This window comes from Pempheris klunzingeri, chromosome 8 (assembly GCF_042242105.1).
Source record: "Pempheris klunzingeri isolate RE-2024b chromosome 8, fPemKlu1.hap1, whole genome shotgun sequence".
In the NCBI taxonomy this organism is placed as follows: Eukaryota; Metazoa; Chordata; class Actinopteri; order Acropomatiformes; family Pempheridae; genus Pempheris; species Pempheris klunzingeri.
In genome coordinates this window covers 25,670,112-25,688,993 of record NC_092019.1, presented here as the reverse complement: position 1 = coordinate 25,688,993, position 18,882 = coordinate 25,670,112, and the positions used below count along the sequence as shown (strand labels likewise).

The 18,882-nt window shown below is 40.5% G+C and overlaps 1 protein-coding gene across 1 annotated transcript; it reads left to right on the top strand.

Moving 5' to 3' along the window:
- The first annotated feature begins 1,172 nt into the window (after positions 1-1,172).
- Positions 1,173-18,040, top strand: ctsk (cathepsin K). The gene is made up of 8 exons (XM_070835037.1): positions 1,173-1,264; positions 2,776-2,899; positions 7,853-7,975; positions 9,634-9,786; positions 14,385-14,603; positions 15,441-15,606; positions 16,920-17,028; positions 17,235-18,040. The coding sequence occupies exons 2-8, from the start codon at positions 2,777-2,779 to the stop codon at positions 17,332-17,334; spliced, it is 993 nt and encodes a 330-aa protein (XP_070691138.1). The 5' UTR covers positions 1,173-1,264; position 2,776; the 3' UTR covers positions 17,335-18,040.
- Positions 18,041-18,882: the final 842 nt, after the last annotated feature.

Sequence of the window (18,882 nt, the reverse complement as noted above, 5' to 3'; positions counted from 1 at the left end):
ATCTAACTAAGTGTGACTAGCTAACAAACAATAGGGAGAGTGTGTGTGTGTGTGTGTGTGTGTGTGTGTGTGTGTGTGTATGAGAGGGTGTCAGTGGAGTCCTTGCTGACCTGGTTGCAGACTGGAAGAATCATGTTGCTCCTTTGTTCCTTGATACTTTAGACTTTGGATCATACCTGCTGGCACTGACAAGCTTGGTTCAGGCAGGGCTTTGTGTCGCTGCCATGAAAAAGATGACCTGGTCTGGTACAGGCCACACTGAGGCTGGAGCTGGAGGAGGACTCTCCTCAGTCTAAATGAGAGATCAGAGAGTTTAGACCCTCGTGGGTCCAGTGCCGGGGTCAGAGAGAGTTACTTTATATCCTACACCATCATATTTCCTTCTTCTTGGTTTATAATTTATACAGATAATAAACGTGAAATTGATTGTTACATGTTGCTATATCCTTAATGATGGCATGTCATCTTAGTGTATTCATGCAATTACAACCCTGTCTCCTAGCAAAGATGTTCACTAACAGCTTTATTCCATTTGTTTCCCTATAATATCTCCAGTCTTGCAATACAAAAGGATAAAAGTTTTACATGTTTAGGCACCAACAGCACACCAACAGGCTGAGGTTGGGGAAAGATCGTGGTCTCAATATTAAAAAAGTGACACAGCATGCTAACTGTATTTACATTCCCCCAAAACCACAATCATTCCCTAACCATAATGAAGATGTTTCCATGGTCCACTGATCTATATCAAATGCAGACTTATTCCTCAAAATGGTTTATCACAGATTTAAGAGCAGACTAAAGTTTACTTTAAAGCTAAGAGTAGGCCTTTTCCTCCTCCATATCTACATATGAACTATTGTTCATTATAGCAAAAGTTCTAAGCGCATGTGCACATTTTACAATGGCCTGATAAATAATCCAAATCTAAGATGTGCTTTTATTAAAAATCCAAGAGCCTTCTCCATTTTTCAGACCCAGTGTCCCAGAATGCAGCAGAGCGCTGAGTTCACTGCCAGCCGCTGTGAAAAGTCCAGCGTAATCCGACACCTGACATCATCTGGAGCTGCTGAGTGAAACCAGATGTAAGTCCCCTGTCTGGGAAAAAAAAAAAAAAAGACTCCTCCCCAGCCTTGGAGCTCCCATTGTACTTCCTCAAAATCCAACAGATATAAACTCACACACTGACCTACTTACATTAGAGGAAGACACAGACAGACACAGACTGAGAACTTCACCACACCCTCTGGCTGTTACACTTAAGGTAACGTTTATTATTTGCTGATTTCCTGGTACAACGTTTTACTTTTACTTTTGTGACTTTCTTCTGGAGTGTGAGCTGAACTGAACTCAAACAATACAGAATGTGCTTCATTGCTGGCACTGATTTCCCAAGAAAGAATTTATGTTTCACTCTTAAGATTTCTTTCCTTTGAATTAAGGCTCAGAAAATAAAAAGTGTTTTTTGCCTGCTGAGAAAGTAATTAGTTTTAATGCGATTATGGGATTTTTTGCTCAGTTGCACCTCATTAGAAAGAGTTTTGGAAGTCAGTGCTGCCGCCGTAACTCTGTGCTGTTTTGACCTGTGCAGAGTTGTGTGCTGTTGTGTACTCATGGAAAGTTACAACATGAGGCATATGAAAACATATAGTTTAATTCTAAAACATAAAAGAAACTACCATAAGGAGAGTCCTTCTGTCTCATACAGCGACACAAAACAGTGCACATATTTTTTTCAGATTAACTGTAAATTATTTGCATAGATCATGAAACCAAACTATTTCAATCATGGTGTTGCCATGAAATCACCCAAGGGTGAAGCCACGCTAGACATAGTCAGTGTGTGTAGGAAGCAGAAAATGTAGTTCAGTTCACTGTTCCTCAGAGTGAAAGCAAACAGTTTGTTTTCTGCTATTAGTTTAGTTAAACCAAACAGGTCGATGGCCTTTACTGGAAACAATGGACAGATTGTTTCCAGATTACGAGGAGCGAGAGATAAAACGAGAGAGAGACATGGCGAGTCTGATGAATGACAAATGGCATGAAAGCAGAGAGAAGCAAAGGTGGAGAAAAGGTTGCTGTGCTCAGTGTTTGGACTTGAGCACGCACTAACAAAGTGTCTGCACCCCTGAGCAAGGATTTTTCGAACTCAATAAAATAAAAGTTAGCCTATTTAGTTCATGGAGTTTGACACTTGATGCCTGTGCTCTTATGTTTGGTATGAAGCTGTGCCAACAAAAAAGAAGAAAAAAGTTTTCCCCAGGCTTACATTCCTGCAGGAAGAGCTCTCAGAATAGCTGGACATTACGCAGACTTTCCCCACAAAGTCAGCTGTTGGAGGGTTTCCTCAGGAATCTAGAAAAAACGACATAAACTAGCTTGCCACTTGTCCTCGATGGCTCTGATGGCTCAAAGCTGAAACTCACTAACTGAAATCATCATGTGACAGAAAGCCAGTCTACACAAGCCCATAGAGAGCGATCATCGTACATCCATTCATTTATTGTTGCGCATTTGACTCTCACAACTCACTGAAAAAGAATTCCAGCCAATACTCAACTCTGAGTATCAGAATCAGAATCAGAATCAGAATCAGAATCAGAATTCCTAATTGCTTTTGTTACACACAGCTCCAAAAAGAATAAGAATAAACTTCAAACACAAAAGTAAAAATAGAAATAGAAATATATTATAGTAAAAGGCTAATGCATCTTTCCTGTGGATTTGCTGTCCTGTACATAAAACATGGGGCTGTGTGTGTTATTGTTCTTTCAGCATGTTGCACTGTGTCTGCGTGTTGCTGCTGGCGGCCTTGGCTCTGGGCCACCTGGATGAAGCCTCTCTGGATATCCAGTGGGAGCAGTGGAAGACTAAAGAAATGAAAGAATACAATGGCCTGGTAAGTGTCTGCTAGTGTATACTGTGTATGAAAGTGTATAGTACGTTTCATTACAATATGCACAATGTTGAATAGTCATGAGAGAGAGAGATTTATCATTAGAAAGTATTAAGCAATAGGTTTGCAAATGTTAGATTCAACACCTGATTCTGCAGGGCTAACATGAGAGGTGAGAATTTACATAAGATTCCCATAAGAGATAAACATGTCTGAACCCAGCATACAGCAATATACTGTATGTGATGATCAGCAGGGTGGGGTCTTGTATCAACAATTATTCTCATTGTATGCAATAAGCTGAACTAGTGTGTGTTGGGTTTAGTACACACTTGCTGCCAATGAGCAAATTATTTTTTAGTAATGTTGTGATTTGGTACCTTGCCTCTCACCAAAAAAAAATGTAGGGGTTCCAATTATGCGTGGACAATCAATACTCTGCCTCATACGGCGGCACCGAAATGTTGGGGTTTGGTACCGTGTATGGGGCAATTTGGCTATCAGAAATAATTAATAACTATCAAAGATAATTAATAATTATTTAAATTAATGGGACATGACCTCAATAAACGAGGATTAAGAGCCAATTTATGTGATTCAGTCTCATATAGTACTACACTATCAATTTGGTACTATGATTAATAATTAACTTAATAACTAAAACCAAAATGACCACATTGACAGCTAGCTGAAGGATTTCTGAGTTCTTGACAGAGTAGAGGTTGGCAGTATTCAACAATAGGGAGAGTGTGTGTGTGAGAGGGTGTCAGTGGAGTCCTTGGTGACCTGGTTGCAGACTGGAAGAATCCTGTCGCTCCTTTGTTCCTTACTTTACTTTAGACTTTGGATCATACCTGCTGGCACTGACAAGCTTGGTTCAGGCAGGGCTTTGTGTCGCTGCCATGAAAAAGATGACCTGGTCTGGTACAGGCCACACTGAGGCTGGAGCTGGAGGAGGACTCTCCTCAGTCTAAATGAGAGATCAGAGAGTTTAGACCCTCGTGGGTCCAGTACCGGGGTCAGAGAGAGTTGATCTCTCCTCCGTCCAGGAGAGATATCAGAAAAAAAAAGATCAGTGGGGGAGATCTGGTTTTGTGGCCTGAGGTTATAGGGTCATGTGTCCCTTATTGGCCAGTTGTGGCTGTAAAGCTGGGTTTGGGGGTGCATTTAGCACCTATGTGAGAAAACTTAACCTCTTAAGACCCGAGCTCTTGTTTGATATGCATTTTTTATTTCTCCTTGCTATTTTGGCTTATTGGACCCTGATAAGTATAAAACCTAAGCATCATATTTTTACATGGTGTAGTTTTAGAGAAACATTATGTCACCTTTGTGCAAAACTCTTTATTTCCACCCTGAACATAGCAGTTTTTTTTTCCTGACTGCTTTTGCATGTATTTATAACACATACAAAACATATTTTGAACATGTTTTGAAAATCACAGTGCAAAAAACAATATCCATCCTAGGAAGTTATTTGTCACACATCACAATTATTCCTCATACTTCTGTACTTTCCTGTTGGTTTTCTGGAGAGGGCAGTCTCCTGAGCAGTGAAATGCTCAGCTGGAGAAAACATGATTGCACAACTTTTCGCTCTGACTTTGTATGCAAATAACTCGGAACTGCATTTGCAAAATCCTTGAGTGCTCCGAGCTCCACTGCTCCCAACCTGGAGTGACAGGGAAAGATCAGAGTGGCATTAATGGGAAAGGATTTCAACAATTTTATTATTGCTGGAGTCTCAGTTGTTCTAGAGGAAAAAGCGCACATTTTAATGGTTGAGTTTACTGAACAATGTCCTTTGTCAGAGCCGGCTGTCAGCGTCTTTCATCAGAGCTTTCATCTCAAAAGTGTCAGTGACTTTACCCCTATTGCATCTACATGTATAGATATCTGCTTTACTTCTGTCTCCTTCTTTCTGTCTTCAACCTGTTTGTATTCCCTCTTCTCTCTGTCTCTCTTTGCGCTTCAGTAAATTGCTCAACATGTGGCCATCTTTGTGTTTGGCTCACTGTCTGCGTGCAGCTGACTCAATTTAACAGCCAGTCAGTTCAACATTAGTCTCCTCTCCCTGTCAGCTGGCCTGGTTCTGTTGTTGCCGGTCTGGTGGATATTTATCTGGTAGGATGCAGAGCTGTTGAGAGAACATTAAACAGAGCAGATGTTCGTTGTAATTTGATTCTGATATCAAATGTGCACTTAGAAAACTTTATTATTATATCGTCATTTTGCCAACGTTCATTGTTGTATGTTCCTTTTTGATTGAAAAGGTGATATTGAGATTCATCGTCTTGATACAAGACAACAAGATAAAACAGAAGTAAACAGTCCAACTCATCCTCTCTCCTATCTGGATTGTGACCAAACCTTCATGATTAGATTTTTTAGAAAATTACAGTTGCCAATGTTCATGGATTGCATCCAAGATTTTATTATTAATTATATACTGAAGTTGTACTATCAACTGTCAAGGGTTTTAAAAGATTTGGTTCTGCCAGTCCACCAAAATATTTAGGTTGCTGAAGTATGAAATACATTATCTAATCATTTATGGAGGCTTAAGTGGGTAATATCATATCATCAGCATAAAGACAGATGTTTGTGATTATTAGTACAAACTAGAACATCTGAAAAGCTTGTTTTTGGTGTATTACAGAGGCAAGGAGTTTGAAATGAGCAAAAGTGCTATGGGCATTCTTGTTTAATTCCTTTTATTGCTCAATTGGTATAGAGGCATATCTACTAACATATGTTTTTTAAGCTTTCCCAAAAGCGAGCAATCACAGTTGGTAAATCCTGTCTCCATTTTAGTACTGTGGGCCTACTACTAATTTGTTTACCCAATGATTATTTTCTCGAGTAACATCTTTCGTAGCGTAGGAAGCGTCTGAGAGAGGTGAATAGAGATGATGTCAAACATAAAAAGTGCAGGACTTTGATGCCAGAGAGGGTTTGCATCCTCAGTCTGAGTGATATGATGATTGACAATTGTATCCACCTGCCACAGCGCTAACTTCTGACAATATAAAAGACACATCCACTCTCAATCAATCAATCAGTCAATCAATCAATCAATGTCTGTTTATATAGCGTCATACCTAGATACAGATGAAAACACATATATGTAGGACAACATTAAGGACATATATGTGTAACATATGTATATATTACATGTGATAACAATGTCGACTAGAAATTTTTTTTTTTAAATGTGAGGTCGGCAATGGTTGCTCTACTTCCTTGTTTTGGCCCAGAGAAACAAGGCAGATGGAGTTAGAGAACAGAGAATCCAAAGTAAATCAGGACATGCACAATGAGAATTTACAGTTACTCACATCTTTCTCATCCTCAGCCAGTAATTCAGAAAAGTTCATCTCCAAAAGGCTGTGGATCTGCTTTTGCCAACCGACTTTTACCTGTTTATGTGCTTTGATTCAGGCGGGTCTATTAGGGCCAGTTAACCAAGCCAATACAAGCATCTAACCCGGGCTTGTCAACTGAACTCACATGATGAAAAACATCACATGTTTGCTTGCTATAGTTGAGCTAAACTTAAGCCAGTATTTTTGACATTGTACTTTATTGCAAGCAGCTGTAAATAGGTGTCAGAAATTTCCAGCAATGGAAAGTCCTTTCGCTTTTGATTCTCTTACCCTCCCTCTTCAGTTTCCCCACCTGTCACTGGAATTCCCAGTCTTCTTTTTTTGTTTGTTTGCTCTAATTCGTAGCTTTGAGGAAGGATGGAAATGTAGTTACGTCAAATCACTCCTCACCTATAGTGTGTGTGTGACAGTATGTGACCACGTGCGCTATGTTGTTTCTATCTGTATCTATGTGTACATGCATGTGGTTATTTAAATGTGTGTGAGCTCATATGATCATTAGTAGTGTATTATTTACATCCCCATGAAGTCAGCAGAAAAACAGTGCAGCTCTCTCTTTCTCTCTCATGGTGATTTTAATCAGTATTCCTCTAACATATCCTCTAATTCAACCCTCCTTGAACTGACATCAGTGTAATAGAATCAAAGTCTCCTCGCATCATTTGCATTTTCCATTACACGAATGGATATCAAGATAGAAATAATGATTACAGTTATGCTAATGGTTGTTAAGCCTACGAATACTAAGTAGAACATGGATGTTTTGTAGGTAACCAAGCAAGCATTTAGTATCTCATTCCCATGTTGTGATGGACGTCAACAGTCTGCTTGTGAATGAAAGTCTCTTTCTGTCTGTCTAGTCTGAAAATAAAAAAATTAACACAAACTACAATCACATTGGACAGTTATGTTGCTTTATAAGTTCTAATAGGGGACATTGTTACGGGGACGTGGACTGGTTTAATTGGCCTAATTAATGAAATGGGGCTGGAACACAGACAAGCTTCCTTTCCTTGCTAATTAAAATGTAAATTTGCCCTATTTGCCCAGATTAATTTCTTTGAGCTGTCAGGTGTTAACACAGGAATGAAGAAAGGGGAGCAAAACTTAAGACTGAAATATAGATGACAGAAGTATCTGCATATGTTTTGACCCCCCTTATGAAGCCCATCAGAATCAGGTGAAAAGAACCGGCTGGTGACCACATTACTGTGACTGTTGAGGGACTGGATCCTACAAAGTTCACATCTCTAGACTTAATACATCACAGAATGTTTTAAAGCCTCCCGCAATTGTTGACTGAAAAGACTGTCTGGATTTAGAAAGCATGCTACAATCCGTAGTATGCCAATGTTAACGATACCTTCAGGTGATCCTGCTAACTTGTAAGTCTTGTGAGATCACTTCATATTTAGCAGGTATTTGCATTGTTCATCACCATCTTTACATCTGATCTTCTCTTACACAGTATTCGGTTGCATTACAAAGCCAGATATGTTGATCCTGCCCGAGGGTATGAAGATCGTGTCCAGTTTCTCTCTTGACTCAAAGTGACACTTGTTTGTTTCAGGATGAAGAGGGGATTCGCAGGGCCATCTGGGAGAAGAACATGCGTATGATTGAAGCACACAACCAGGAGGCAGCGCTGGGCATACACTCCTATGAGCTGGGGATGAACCACCTGGGTGACATGGTGAGTGGGTCCAGCACACTGGCGGCCATGTCTCATATTTATTGTATCTATTATATCTCATCCAATGTAATGTCTCACTATATGATCTGATCTTTGTCACTCATTCAGACTCTCTAGATGAAAAACAATACTTATTTATAATACTATATTTTCCTCGATTAGGGAAAGTTCACGACCAAGAAGAGCATCTTTGAGAAGAAACAGCAAATGTTTTCCGTGTTTGCATATATAGAAGGACTAAAACAAGAGGATGTGAAACACAGTAGTTACCAATTAATATTCTAATATATTGATCAACTATTCAGTGGAGCTGTAGAAAACTCACAGCAGTCTGAACAGTCTCACTGCTCATTCGGAGCACAAGCTGAGATACTACTGCCTTTAGCTACTGTAGCAAGTGACAACCGATGTGTCTGCAAAGTGCATTCATTAGTGAAAATCCTGTTTCATTTTCCCACAAGTGTCTCACATTATATACATGAAACAAAATGTATTAACTTCTCAAGGAAGTCAGGGAACTTGTGAACTCAGAGAAAAGCAGCTCCTCTGTGTCAGAGATTCATATTTTCCTCAGCAGTTCGACTTTCGCTGCTGTCATCTCTGTTTTTTTGCTTCTCTCATGCTGCAGCCCGCTGAGGTGGAACAAAACGGCTTTGGTGTCTTAAATCAGCTGCAGCCAGTGACATGTGTGTCTGTGTGGGTCATGACTGATGGTTGTTTTTGCATCCAGATGCCGGCTGCAGCAAGCTGTACATCAAAAATGGGTGGAAAGCAAAATGCATTAAAATACGACATGCCAGTGCCTACGCTCATTTATTGGTGACAGGGACATGTATCTACATCCAAAATCTGGATAAATGGCCAATTTCATGTTTATGTAGGAACAGGTGGCCTGGGAAATAAAGGATGTGTTTAATTTTCAGTTTGACTGGAAGTGAAATGAAAGAAATTAACAGATGGTCTGTATTCTTGCATTAATGACCTTTCTGCTCACAGACTGTGCTGGAATGACATCCTTGGGGAATTCTGATAAAAAATGAAATGACACGATCTTTTTCTAAGATAATTGCTAAATATCAAATAAACAGCAGTTTTATGTTGACAGCCAGCAAATAGCACAGCACAGAAGTTGCCTATTTTAATTCCTCTTCGCATTCTCCTCGTCTGCTTCTTCTTTCCTTTATGCCATTGTTTTGTACTTTGTCGCATTTTATGAGCACTTTTGCCCTCCTGGTGTTCCTTTTTGACATTTGTACAGTACTGAAAAATGACATTTCACTTTTGGGTAAACTGTGTTAAACCCATCTCTTCATAAAATACTTTTCATCCTCCGTCACTCTGCTGAATCAAATCCTCCCTCTCCCATATCCTCTTTTAGTTCTTCTTGTCTTAAGTCTAAATATAAATCCTCTCTACCTCTCTTCTCTTGTTATTAACCTAAAAACCTTTCTATCACACAAGATTATTCCAGGAACCAAGGAGAGCTTCACACCATCTGTTGTGCAGCTTGTAACCCTTAACTTCTGCACCCTTTGTTTCTTGTCATGTTTTTCACCAAGAAAGTCAGCCTGCTGTTGCACTGTATCCATATCTGGATAAGAGAAACGTCCCTAGAACCTACAACAGGATGCAAAATAACCTTGTGTCCGTTCATGCAGACGTCGGAAGAGGTGGCTGAGAAGATGACCGGCCTGCAGGTTCCGATGGTCCACGAGCGCAGCTTCACCATGGCTCTGGACGACAAAGTGTCCAAGCTTCCCAAATCTGTCGACTACCGCAAGAAGGGCATGGTGACTGCAGTGAAGAACCAGGTCAGAGATGGCGTAGTGCATTTCTCACTCCTTAGATATTTACTAAAAGCTGCACCACAGCTCCAATGTTACTCATAACTTTAATAATGTGTTCACTCTATTCAAATAAGTCAAGGAAGTGCTGTCACACTACAAATTTGTATCGCAGTATTTTTTTGAGGATTCTGGTACTTTCAAGGTATATGAAGGTGTATTCAAGGTATTATATGTATTTTTCGTCGTGGCTTATTCTAGTGTCAGGATTACATAGAATGTAAAAACATTTTAACGTCAGTATGTATCTGCTGTACTGTGTACTGGCTGGCTTTGGTGCTGCTGTCACCCTGATAACATATACCAAGTATTCTAATCATTGCTGTGAACCACCTCTCTGGAATGTCTGTAGTGGGACCCTCTCCTGACATGGAGTGTTGCATTGGTGCGATTGCATAATGTTGCTTGATTTTCCTGTCATATAACGTCTCTTCAAGCGATGTCTGACCCTTCACTTCAGTGGTGCTGCTGCTTGACCCAACTTTGACAACCATGATACTCTCTTGGTATTCTAACGCATGCTTTTCAGTGAAAGGTCCTGTGGAGCAATGAAGCCTCTCAGCTGTTAACAGACCTTTTCTCTAACTGGCAAGCTAGCGAGCAGTGCCCAGCATGCTGTTTGATGGTGTCATTTTGTATTTCTACTGTTAGTGGTGTCACACAGTGTTTATGTGTCACAGATTGTGTGTTTTGCCTTGTTAAAGAGAGTTGGTTGCAGGGTTATTAAAATGTTGTGTTAAAAAGTTAGAACCATTAGTAAAAAGGATGCACATTTAATAGGGATACACTCCACACAGCCTGTCTAGTCTGCAGTTAAGAGATCCAGCCACTGTGTCGGCTATGCACAGGAATGATGGTAAATGAAAAATTCATATCAAATGAGAAATTCCAGCAGTATTCTAGATAAACTGGCATACAGCTCAGCAATGTGACAGTGAGCCAGCATGCAAAGACTAAAGCAAGACCCAGACTAGAGCAGTTAAAAGGAATTCAGCTATCAATCATTTTATTATTTACAATGCTTTTTCCACCGTAGCATTTCAAAATGTTTTCCAAAAAGAGGCTTGTTTAAGTTTGTTTGAGAGGGGAACAGGTCTGGTGCTGCTGCTTGTGGCCAGTGGGTACAAAAGATGTTGTTGTGGCCTCAGAGGACAGAAATGAACCCACTCCAGAAGACGATGTCTCACTCAAAAGCATATTTGGAGTAGTGATACAAAAGGTTTATTATTTATCAGAAGTGTTTTACTTGAAAATACAAAATCATAAATACAGTCATTTGACAATACAAAATGATATTCTGCACAAACTGATCATCACATTTTAGTTATCTCTCCTGCCACAGCTATAGAAAAGTAATAACCTCGAAGAAGTTAAGTCACTATCAATAATCAGAACACAAGAGAGAACAGGGCTTGTATGAACACGTGATAGATGCCTCAGTGAGCACAGCAAAGCAAACACATCTGAAACATAACAGACTGAAATGGCTGAGTCATAGTTCATAAGCATTAAAAACAGGAACAACCTGTATCTCACGGAGGAGGAAGGTGTATTTTTGTCGCTGTCATACCAATAGTTTTCCAAATAACTCAAATACCTAGTAGTAACTCAGTCGGGTTTGAGCATGTGACGGAGTTTGTTTGAGTGTTTGGGGAAAACTGAGAAAGTTCCCAAGGCAGGTTTCAGGCAAAATGTTGACAAAGAAACAATGATTTCTGTGGGGAAATATGGCTGTTGCAGGCAGAAGCAAAAATAATGATATCAGCAGGGAACATATCAAGAAACCGAGAAACTAAACAAGCAGCAAATGGAGGAAATATTAAATAAGATAGATATTTTGATCAAGTATTTATTATCAGTTTTCAGTAGATTAACTGGGGAAAAGGTCAGAATAGTTATGCATAATTATAAAAAACATTATTTATATGTTGATATGTTCCGGTAGAAACCTTGTAACTAACACATTTTTCAATCTATTTCTATGAAACGTTATGTAAATGGAGCTCAGGAACACATCCTGGAGATACAAGCTTTTCACCCAACAGTGGAAAGCCTTTTGAGTAATCACTAACTCGAACGAAAATATTCAACAACATCCTCCAACATGTCTGAGTGGTGCCATGGCCCTCTCCAGAGAGCAGTGGCATTGACCTCAAAACAGCTGAACACCATTCAGACTATGTGCTGAATATTTTCTCCTGTAATCATGAAAAAAAGCGTGAGCTGCTTTCAGAAAAATACCTGAAAACATTTCTCATTTTCCACCCACTTTCAGGCTTCCTTCCTTCTTGCTCCAGACAGGAAACAATCCCAGTTAGAGCACAACCGTTGTTTCCTGCCAGAGGACACAGCCTGCTCTGCTAATGGACTTTGAAAACAAAAGAAAAGCTTTGATTGTTAAATGTAATTAGTCATTATGAGTGGATCGGACAGCCGGGCCTTATTTGTGTAAACAAGCATTGAGCAGAACAGGAAGTACATAGATAGATAGAATATGGTGTACATCTGTGCGTTCTGCCAAAAGGCAGATTAGCAGCAGAATGATTTGATGTTATCTAATGAACATCAGGGCTGATACTGAAGCGCTGGGGGCTCAGCGGGGTTAATATTTAGTTTCGCTAAATGCATAATGTTAGAGATCATTCTTTATATTTGTAAGATCTAGTTGTTTGTGGGTCTGGCAAACACAAATAGACGTGTTTTATGTTTCTCTAGTTATGCAAATAGATACTTTCTTTTTATTTATCTCCTCTAAAATCTAGCCTGGAAACCCATGGTTTCTTTACCCTGCACAAAGACGCTCAAACCTGAAGCAATGAAGCATTTCAGATTGTTCTAGACGTAGACAGGATAAACGATCTTTACTTTCTTTTCACAATAATAATAACTCCGATGATGATCCGTGCATGTGGAGGACGTTATCGCTCTCTAGTGGGTGAAGGTCAGACTGCAGGATTTATTGGGCTGCTTCCTGTTCTTCATGAATTATGCAGCAGACTGACGGCTCTCTCTGCATACTAACAACTCTGCTGCTTCCTCCCCAGCTCCTTTTATGATGACTGAATAGCGTTTTGATGTTTTGTTTGTTTGAGGCAAATTTCAGTTATGGCAGAGCTCAAAACCACAGTGTGAACGTCCCCCAGTGAACTGATGTGATTACACATTTACAAAGTTTTTAATTGGAGCAACTGAGAGCAGCAGAATGTCAGAATGTTTTCCTTGAGGAGGAGGAGGAGCAGCAGAGGTATTCAAAGCCGGGCAGGTTTACAGCCAGACAGCAGCTCTAATGGAGTTTTACTTCTTCGTGAGTGAAAGAGCAGCTCTGTTCTCCACAGGCCAGGGATGCTGTTCTTTAAAGGAAAACAGGTTTGATTATCAGATGTATCAGATTATGGACGGATGAACAGCCCGAATATAGATTTGGTCCTGGTTATATAGACCTTTAGGTAAGTCAGCGCGATGAATCTTAAATACAGCTGAACTTATGTGGAGACCTGACAATTACACCCTTGTGATTATTGAACATGTAATTCATTTTGGACGCCGGCTCCAAGAATTCGCTCCCATTCAGCCACAAGAGCATTAATGAGGTCCATCAGTGATGGTGGTCGATGCTGCTGAGGTGCTAAGGTTCCTTATTCGGCTGGCTGTGTGCATGGGGACACTGTCATGTTGAAACAGGAAATGGCCCAAAGTGTGTCCACAAAGTTAGAGGAACACTATCGCCTGTTCTTGTTTGTCTGTTCTGCTTTGTCGACTTGTTACCCATCATGCATATCAACTTAACTAAAGAGTGATTTGTCTTTTTTTTTTTTATTATTTATGGATAAAAAAAAGACAAAGGTTATAGGAAAGTCTCCTCACAACCCCTCAGGTTTATCATGACACCCAGGTGGGGAAATCTCTGATCTAAAATCAGTATACACTGTAGCATTAAGATGTCCCTTCTTTGGAAATAAGCCATGAAAAACAACCCCAGATCAAAGTATGTGGTGTCCGAGTATGTCTGACCACAGTGTGTATGTATGGCAGATGTAGTAGTACTATCTGTTTGCTTCTGACAGATGCTGGTTAATGTGTGCTATGCATCAGTCCAACCCAACAAAACAACACGTTTCTCCTCTTCCATGCGTGCGCCACTCAAAATAAGGACGCTGTTGAGTCCTTTGATTTAAAGTTGTCGAAGTTTGCCTCCCAGTGGACAGACAAGAGAAGACACAAGCTAAACAGCTTTTCTCTTTTATCATTTTGTCTTCCCTTAGGCTGGTGGGGAACTGTTAATACTGTGTTAAGGTGCAGTCTACATTACTGATCAATCAGCCAGTTATTCTCGTGATCAATACATTTATTTTTTTGCATATAAAATGCAAACACTGGAAAATGTCTGTCAGCATTTCCTAAACCCCATGCTGCTGTCTCCAGATCACTGTTGCATACAACACACTGAAGTATTTATTCATTATTCTTTCTTATTATTCTTTCAGGAAGGAACTAATAGGCGCTGAGTGCATATTGCATCATTACCTGACTAAACCCTTCACTCTCCTCTCTTTCATCCCTTACAGGGTTCCTGTGGCTCCTGTTGGGCCTTTAGCTCAGCCGGAGCCCTCGAGGGCCAGCTGGCCAAGCAAACGGGTCAGTTGATGGACCTCAGCCCCCAGAACCTTGTGGACTGTGTTACAGAGAACGACGGCTGCGGAGGAGGATACATGACCAAAGCCTTCCAGTACGTGCAGGAAAACGGCGGCATCGACTCTGAGGAGGCATACCCGTACGTCGGAGAGGTAAATTAATTGAGAAATATCATATTAATCTTGGACTTTCCCTTCAGTAGGTCCTTTTTTGCTTCCAGTCATCTAAATAAATGACCATGCCTCCTGACTGAGACTGATGTTCACCATATTTTTGAATGTTTCATTTTTCTTCCTTGTCATGTGTTAACACTCATCCTCCTCCTGCTGCTGTTGGTGTGACATCCAAGCCAGGGGTTTTCAAAGTTTGAGAGTGTGGCCCCCCCTCAGACAAAATTGAGACAACTGTGCCCCCCAATAGTCTACTTTATTAGCAGCCTAGCAGCACTAAAGCTCACTAATACAAAATACTCACAGTGTTAAAAGCACAACAGGCAGAGCCAGACTAGCTATTTCCCCATGTCCGGTCTTTATGTTTGAATTGGCTGTGCTAAGAGCTGCTGTCTCCAGTGTCATCATTAGAGTGATGTTGATAATGATACTAAATACTCAGCAGTCTTACAAAAAACTTCCAGAAATTGGCCGTTTGCAACAGAACTTTTCACACACAGTCACATGTTTCAACACACGGGGAAAGAAAATCATATTTAACATTTGAAGGAGGTGGTTTAGCAGAAATGATGAGGAAGAAACTCTCCCACTGTCTTACAAAGCAAAAATTGTTTCCTCTTTAGTCAACTTTTGGTGCAAGAAGGAAGTACAGCTGCTTGTTAATGATTAAGGGTTTCACTCTCTTCATTCTTTGCATCCTGGGAATGTACAGAGGCTGCGATCAGGACATGTGAAATGTGCATGACTGTAAAATCATAAGGTTCATTGCACAATGCTGTGGCTAATAATTAGTTTCATTATCCTTTGTCTTGTATGCAGGACCAGCCATGCCGCTACAATTCATCCGGCATGGCCGCCCAGTGCAAAGGCTACAAGGAGGTCCCAGAGGGTGATGAGCACGCGCTGGCTGTCGCACTGTTTAAAGTGGGTCCAGTATCTGTGGGCATCGACGCCACTCTGACCACCTTCCAGTTCTACACCAGAGGTCAGATGTCTATTCTCTGTGGACAGAAGCCAAATTATCTGACTGAGATATGTTTTATTTCAAAACAGGGGGTAAACTAGAGACGAACTGACATCTGATCGTTCCTTCGTCACATTATGCTATAGTGACACTCACAACACCGTGCACTCTTAATTCTGGTTTGACTCCTGGATTTGATTTTCATAGTTCATAATACTTCCCTAGTCACTCAGATTTCAGATCAGATTTTTCAGGTGAATTTTTTTTTCGAGTGAGTCTACATAATCCAATTTTTAGACTCAATACATTTATTTGCATATTTTAAGTTACTAACCTTAAGATTTCAGTGGTTTCTTTGGTAACACTAAGGTTACCATGGTAACAACAAGTGCACAAGTCCCACAATTCTGGAGGCAGCGAACACTCAGTGTGTAGCTGTTTCAATTAAAGATTCAGTCAATAATAATTGCAACTGTAATCTGATTTCATGCAGCACTAGTGCACATGCTGTAAATAGTTTTCCTCACACAGAGGAGCGCAGTGGGAGGAACCGGTCAAGGAGGAGTTGGTGCTGTGCAGCCTGTTGCCTACAGCTCTTCTAACAGATCGCTGTGGTTGCTCCTTCTTGTTCCGTCACTGCCTGATGCGCTTCAAACTGATTCACATAAAAAGAACTGGCAGACCAAACCAAAATGGCCGTTGCTTTGTAGATGCATTTCTGATTAACAGTCCCAGTTTGCTCGAGCCGCCATGACAAACGCTTTCCAAGTTAAGCAGCAGCAGTTGCATTAGCAGTAACTTGCTATAGCTCTGACACGATGAGGAAGTAGTAAACTGTGAGGCTATTACCTATGAGATAAATTTGTAGTGGATTATGTATTGTTCTCCTGTTAATCCCTCATGCTCAGGAAGGTCATCTGAATGACAACAACGGCAGACTGCACCACTACCCATAAAACGTACGATGTAGGGAGATAATAACGGAATGCAAATACATTGAACACTATTGCAGTGAATGCAGAACATAAACAGTTTCAAAAGTGTACTATATCGTAACCTTTGTACTTCCTAGGGATTAACCTATGACTGTCTGTAGGCCATTCATGATTTCTCCACCAAAATGTTCAGAAACCATAACTGAACAATTGGCTGAATACATAAAACTATAAAAATCTGGAACACACCAATATAAAAAATGTACAGTACTTCAAGCAAGTTCAGATTTTCATGAGTAAAGAATTCAACCTTCAAATTGTACGAGGAACAGTTGTGTGTTGGTTCACTGAAGCACTTCCAGCTCAGAATTTCCCTCTTCCTCCATGTCATGTGCGCAGGTGTTTACTACGACCGCAACTGTAACAAAGAGGACATCAATCACGCCGTGCTGGCGGTGGGCTACGGCGTGAACACCAAGGGGAAGAAGTACTGGATCGTCAAGAACAGGTGGGTCACATCACCTGTCTGAACGGCATCAGGTGGCTCATAAGGCCGCCAAGATGAAAGGACAGGTTGTTTGTTGGCGCAGCGTTGATTTGATGCCTTCTGTCGACGTGTTGGTGACAAACTGATGAGCTGAAATGCTGTTTGACTCCTGGCGCTGCTCAACAACTCTGATGCCTCTGCCATCATCTTTTCTCTTTCTCTGACAGTTGGGGTGAGACCTGGGGCAACAAGGGCTACATCCTGATGGCACGCAACCGTGGCAACCTCTGCGGCATCGCCAACCTCGCCAGCTACCCCATCGTGTGAAGAGACGAGTGCAGAGCTCAAAGAAAGACGACGGGCAATGAAGGGACTTTGCTTAGAAACACCAAATGCACATGATAGAGATATGCGGAGATCAGTCCAACATGTCAGAAACCACTACAGAACACAATAGATTTACTTTGTTTACACAGATTTTACAAACAAATGCAAAGAAATTCTTCTTGTCTTTTCGAATTAACCTCACCCTGTGACGACAAGCGCTAAACGTTGTGTTGTCATGGATTCCAATGTCTTTAAAAATGTCTGATGTTTGTTCATCTTGAATTCTGTGAAGCACTTTGAACCCTTAAGTCTTTTTAGTTTCATCTCCTTAAACTTGTACATTTTCAGTACCTCCAGGGCTTGTTGTTAGAAGCCATCACCCAGAACACAGGTTGGACTGGTGCCAAAGTTAAATCTACAAACCCACCAAGCAATGTTTCACAGTATTTTGCTGTTTCCAGTCCCCACCTTTAAATTACAGTTTGTGGGGAAACCAAGTCTAAATTCAGGGTGAAAGGGGACATTGCTGGGCAATGGGAGCTTTTCCTTTCCTGTTAATGCAGAGTCAGTTCTGTTGATATTATAACTAGTGTTTCTGTTGATCATTTCCACTTTTGTGATTATTCTGTTCAGCACTTTTGTGATGGTCAAAGTGTAAAATGCTGTTTTCTATGAAATTGAGTAAAGGTTTCATTTTGAAGTTGAATGCATCGTTTAGATTCTTAATCCAAACGGGGGAAACGGGGGAAAAGATCAATTGCTATAAAAGTTTAGCACATCGATGGCGCCTGATATTTTGTAATGAAGTTATTTCCATGTGATCTTTAATGTGCGGATACTGTGCTAAGTCTGAAGAACTGATACCTGAATGGTTTGCCGTTAAAGAGTCCTTGATAACGCAACAACAAACCTCTGTGATGCAGTTATAGTGCCTGGTAGAGTTTACTGCCAACATACCATCTTTAAACTGTGAGAGGAACCTCATTACAGGATCCACTTTGTCAAAGTAGTCTAATATTCTCCAACGAGGATAACATTTTCAATCATTTGCTTTCTGAGAATATATACTACTTAGCAGTGATAGCCATGTAGCAGCCTATAGGCTAAGTGGGGCCCCATGGCAGAAACACCTTTCCTTTCATAGTTAGGGGAAGTGTCACAACTTATGCATGACTTTCCACAAATCTACTCTCTGTAGAAATATATGCAAAGTGTATCCAGAGCTTCTCAATAATAGATTTAATAGAAACAGAACTGCTAACATAGTATGAGTTAATATGAGCTATGAGCTAATTTGGCCAAAATGTAGCATGTAGTATGCAGTATGCCAAGGATACCCGGATGTTGTACTGACAAATCTCCAGCGTGCATCACAACAGTCTATCTCGCCTACTGTGTCCCACAATGCAAAGCGTTTACCGTTGTATGAACAGAGACTATTAACAAAACTACTTATTTAATTATCTTACCTTGGCAGTCAAAATTACTTAAATCTGAGGCAAGAAATATTCTATCAATCAATCAATCAATCAATCAATCTTTATTTAT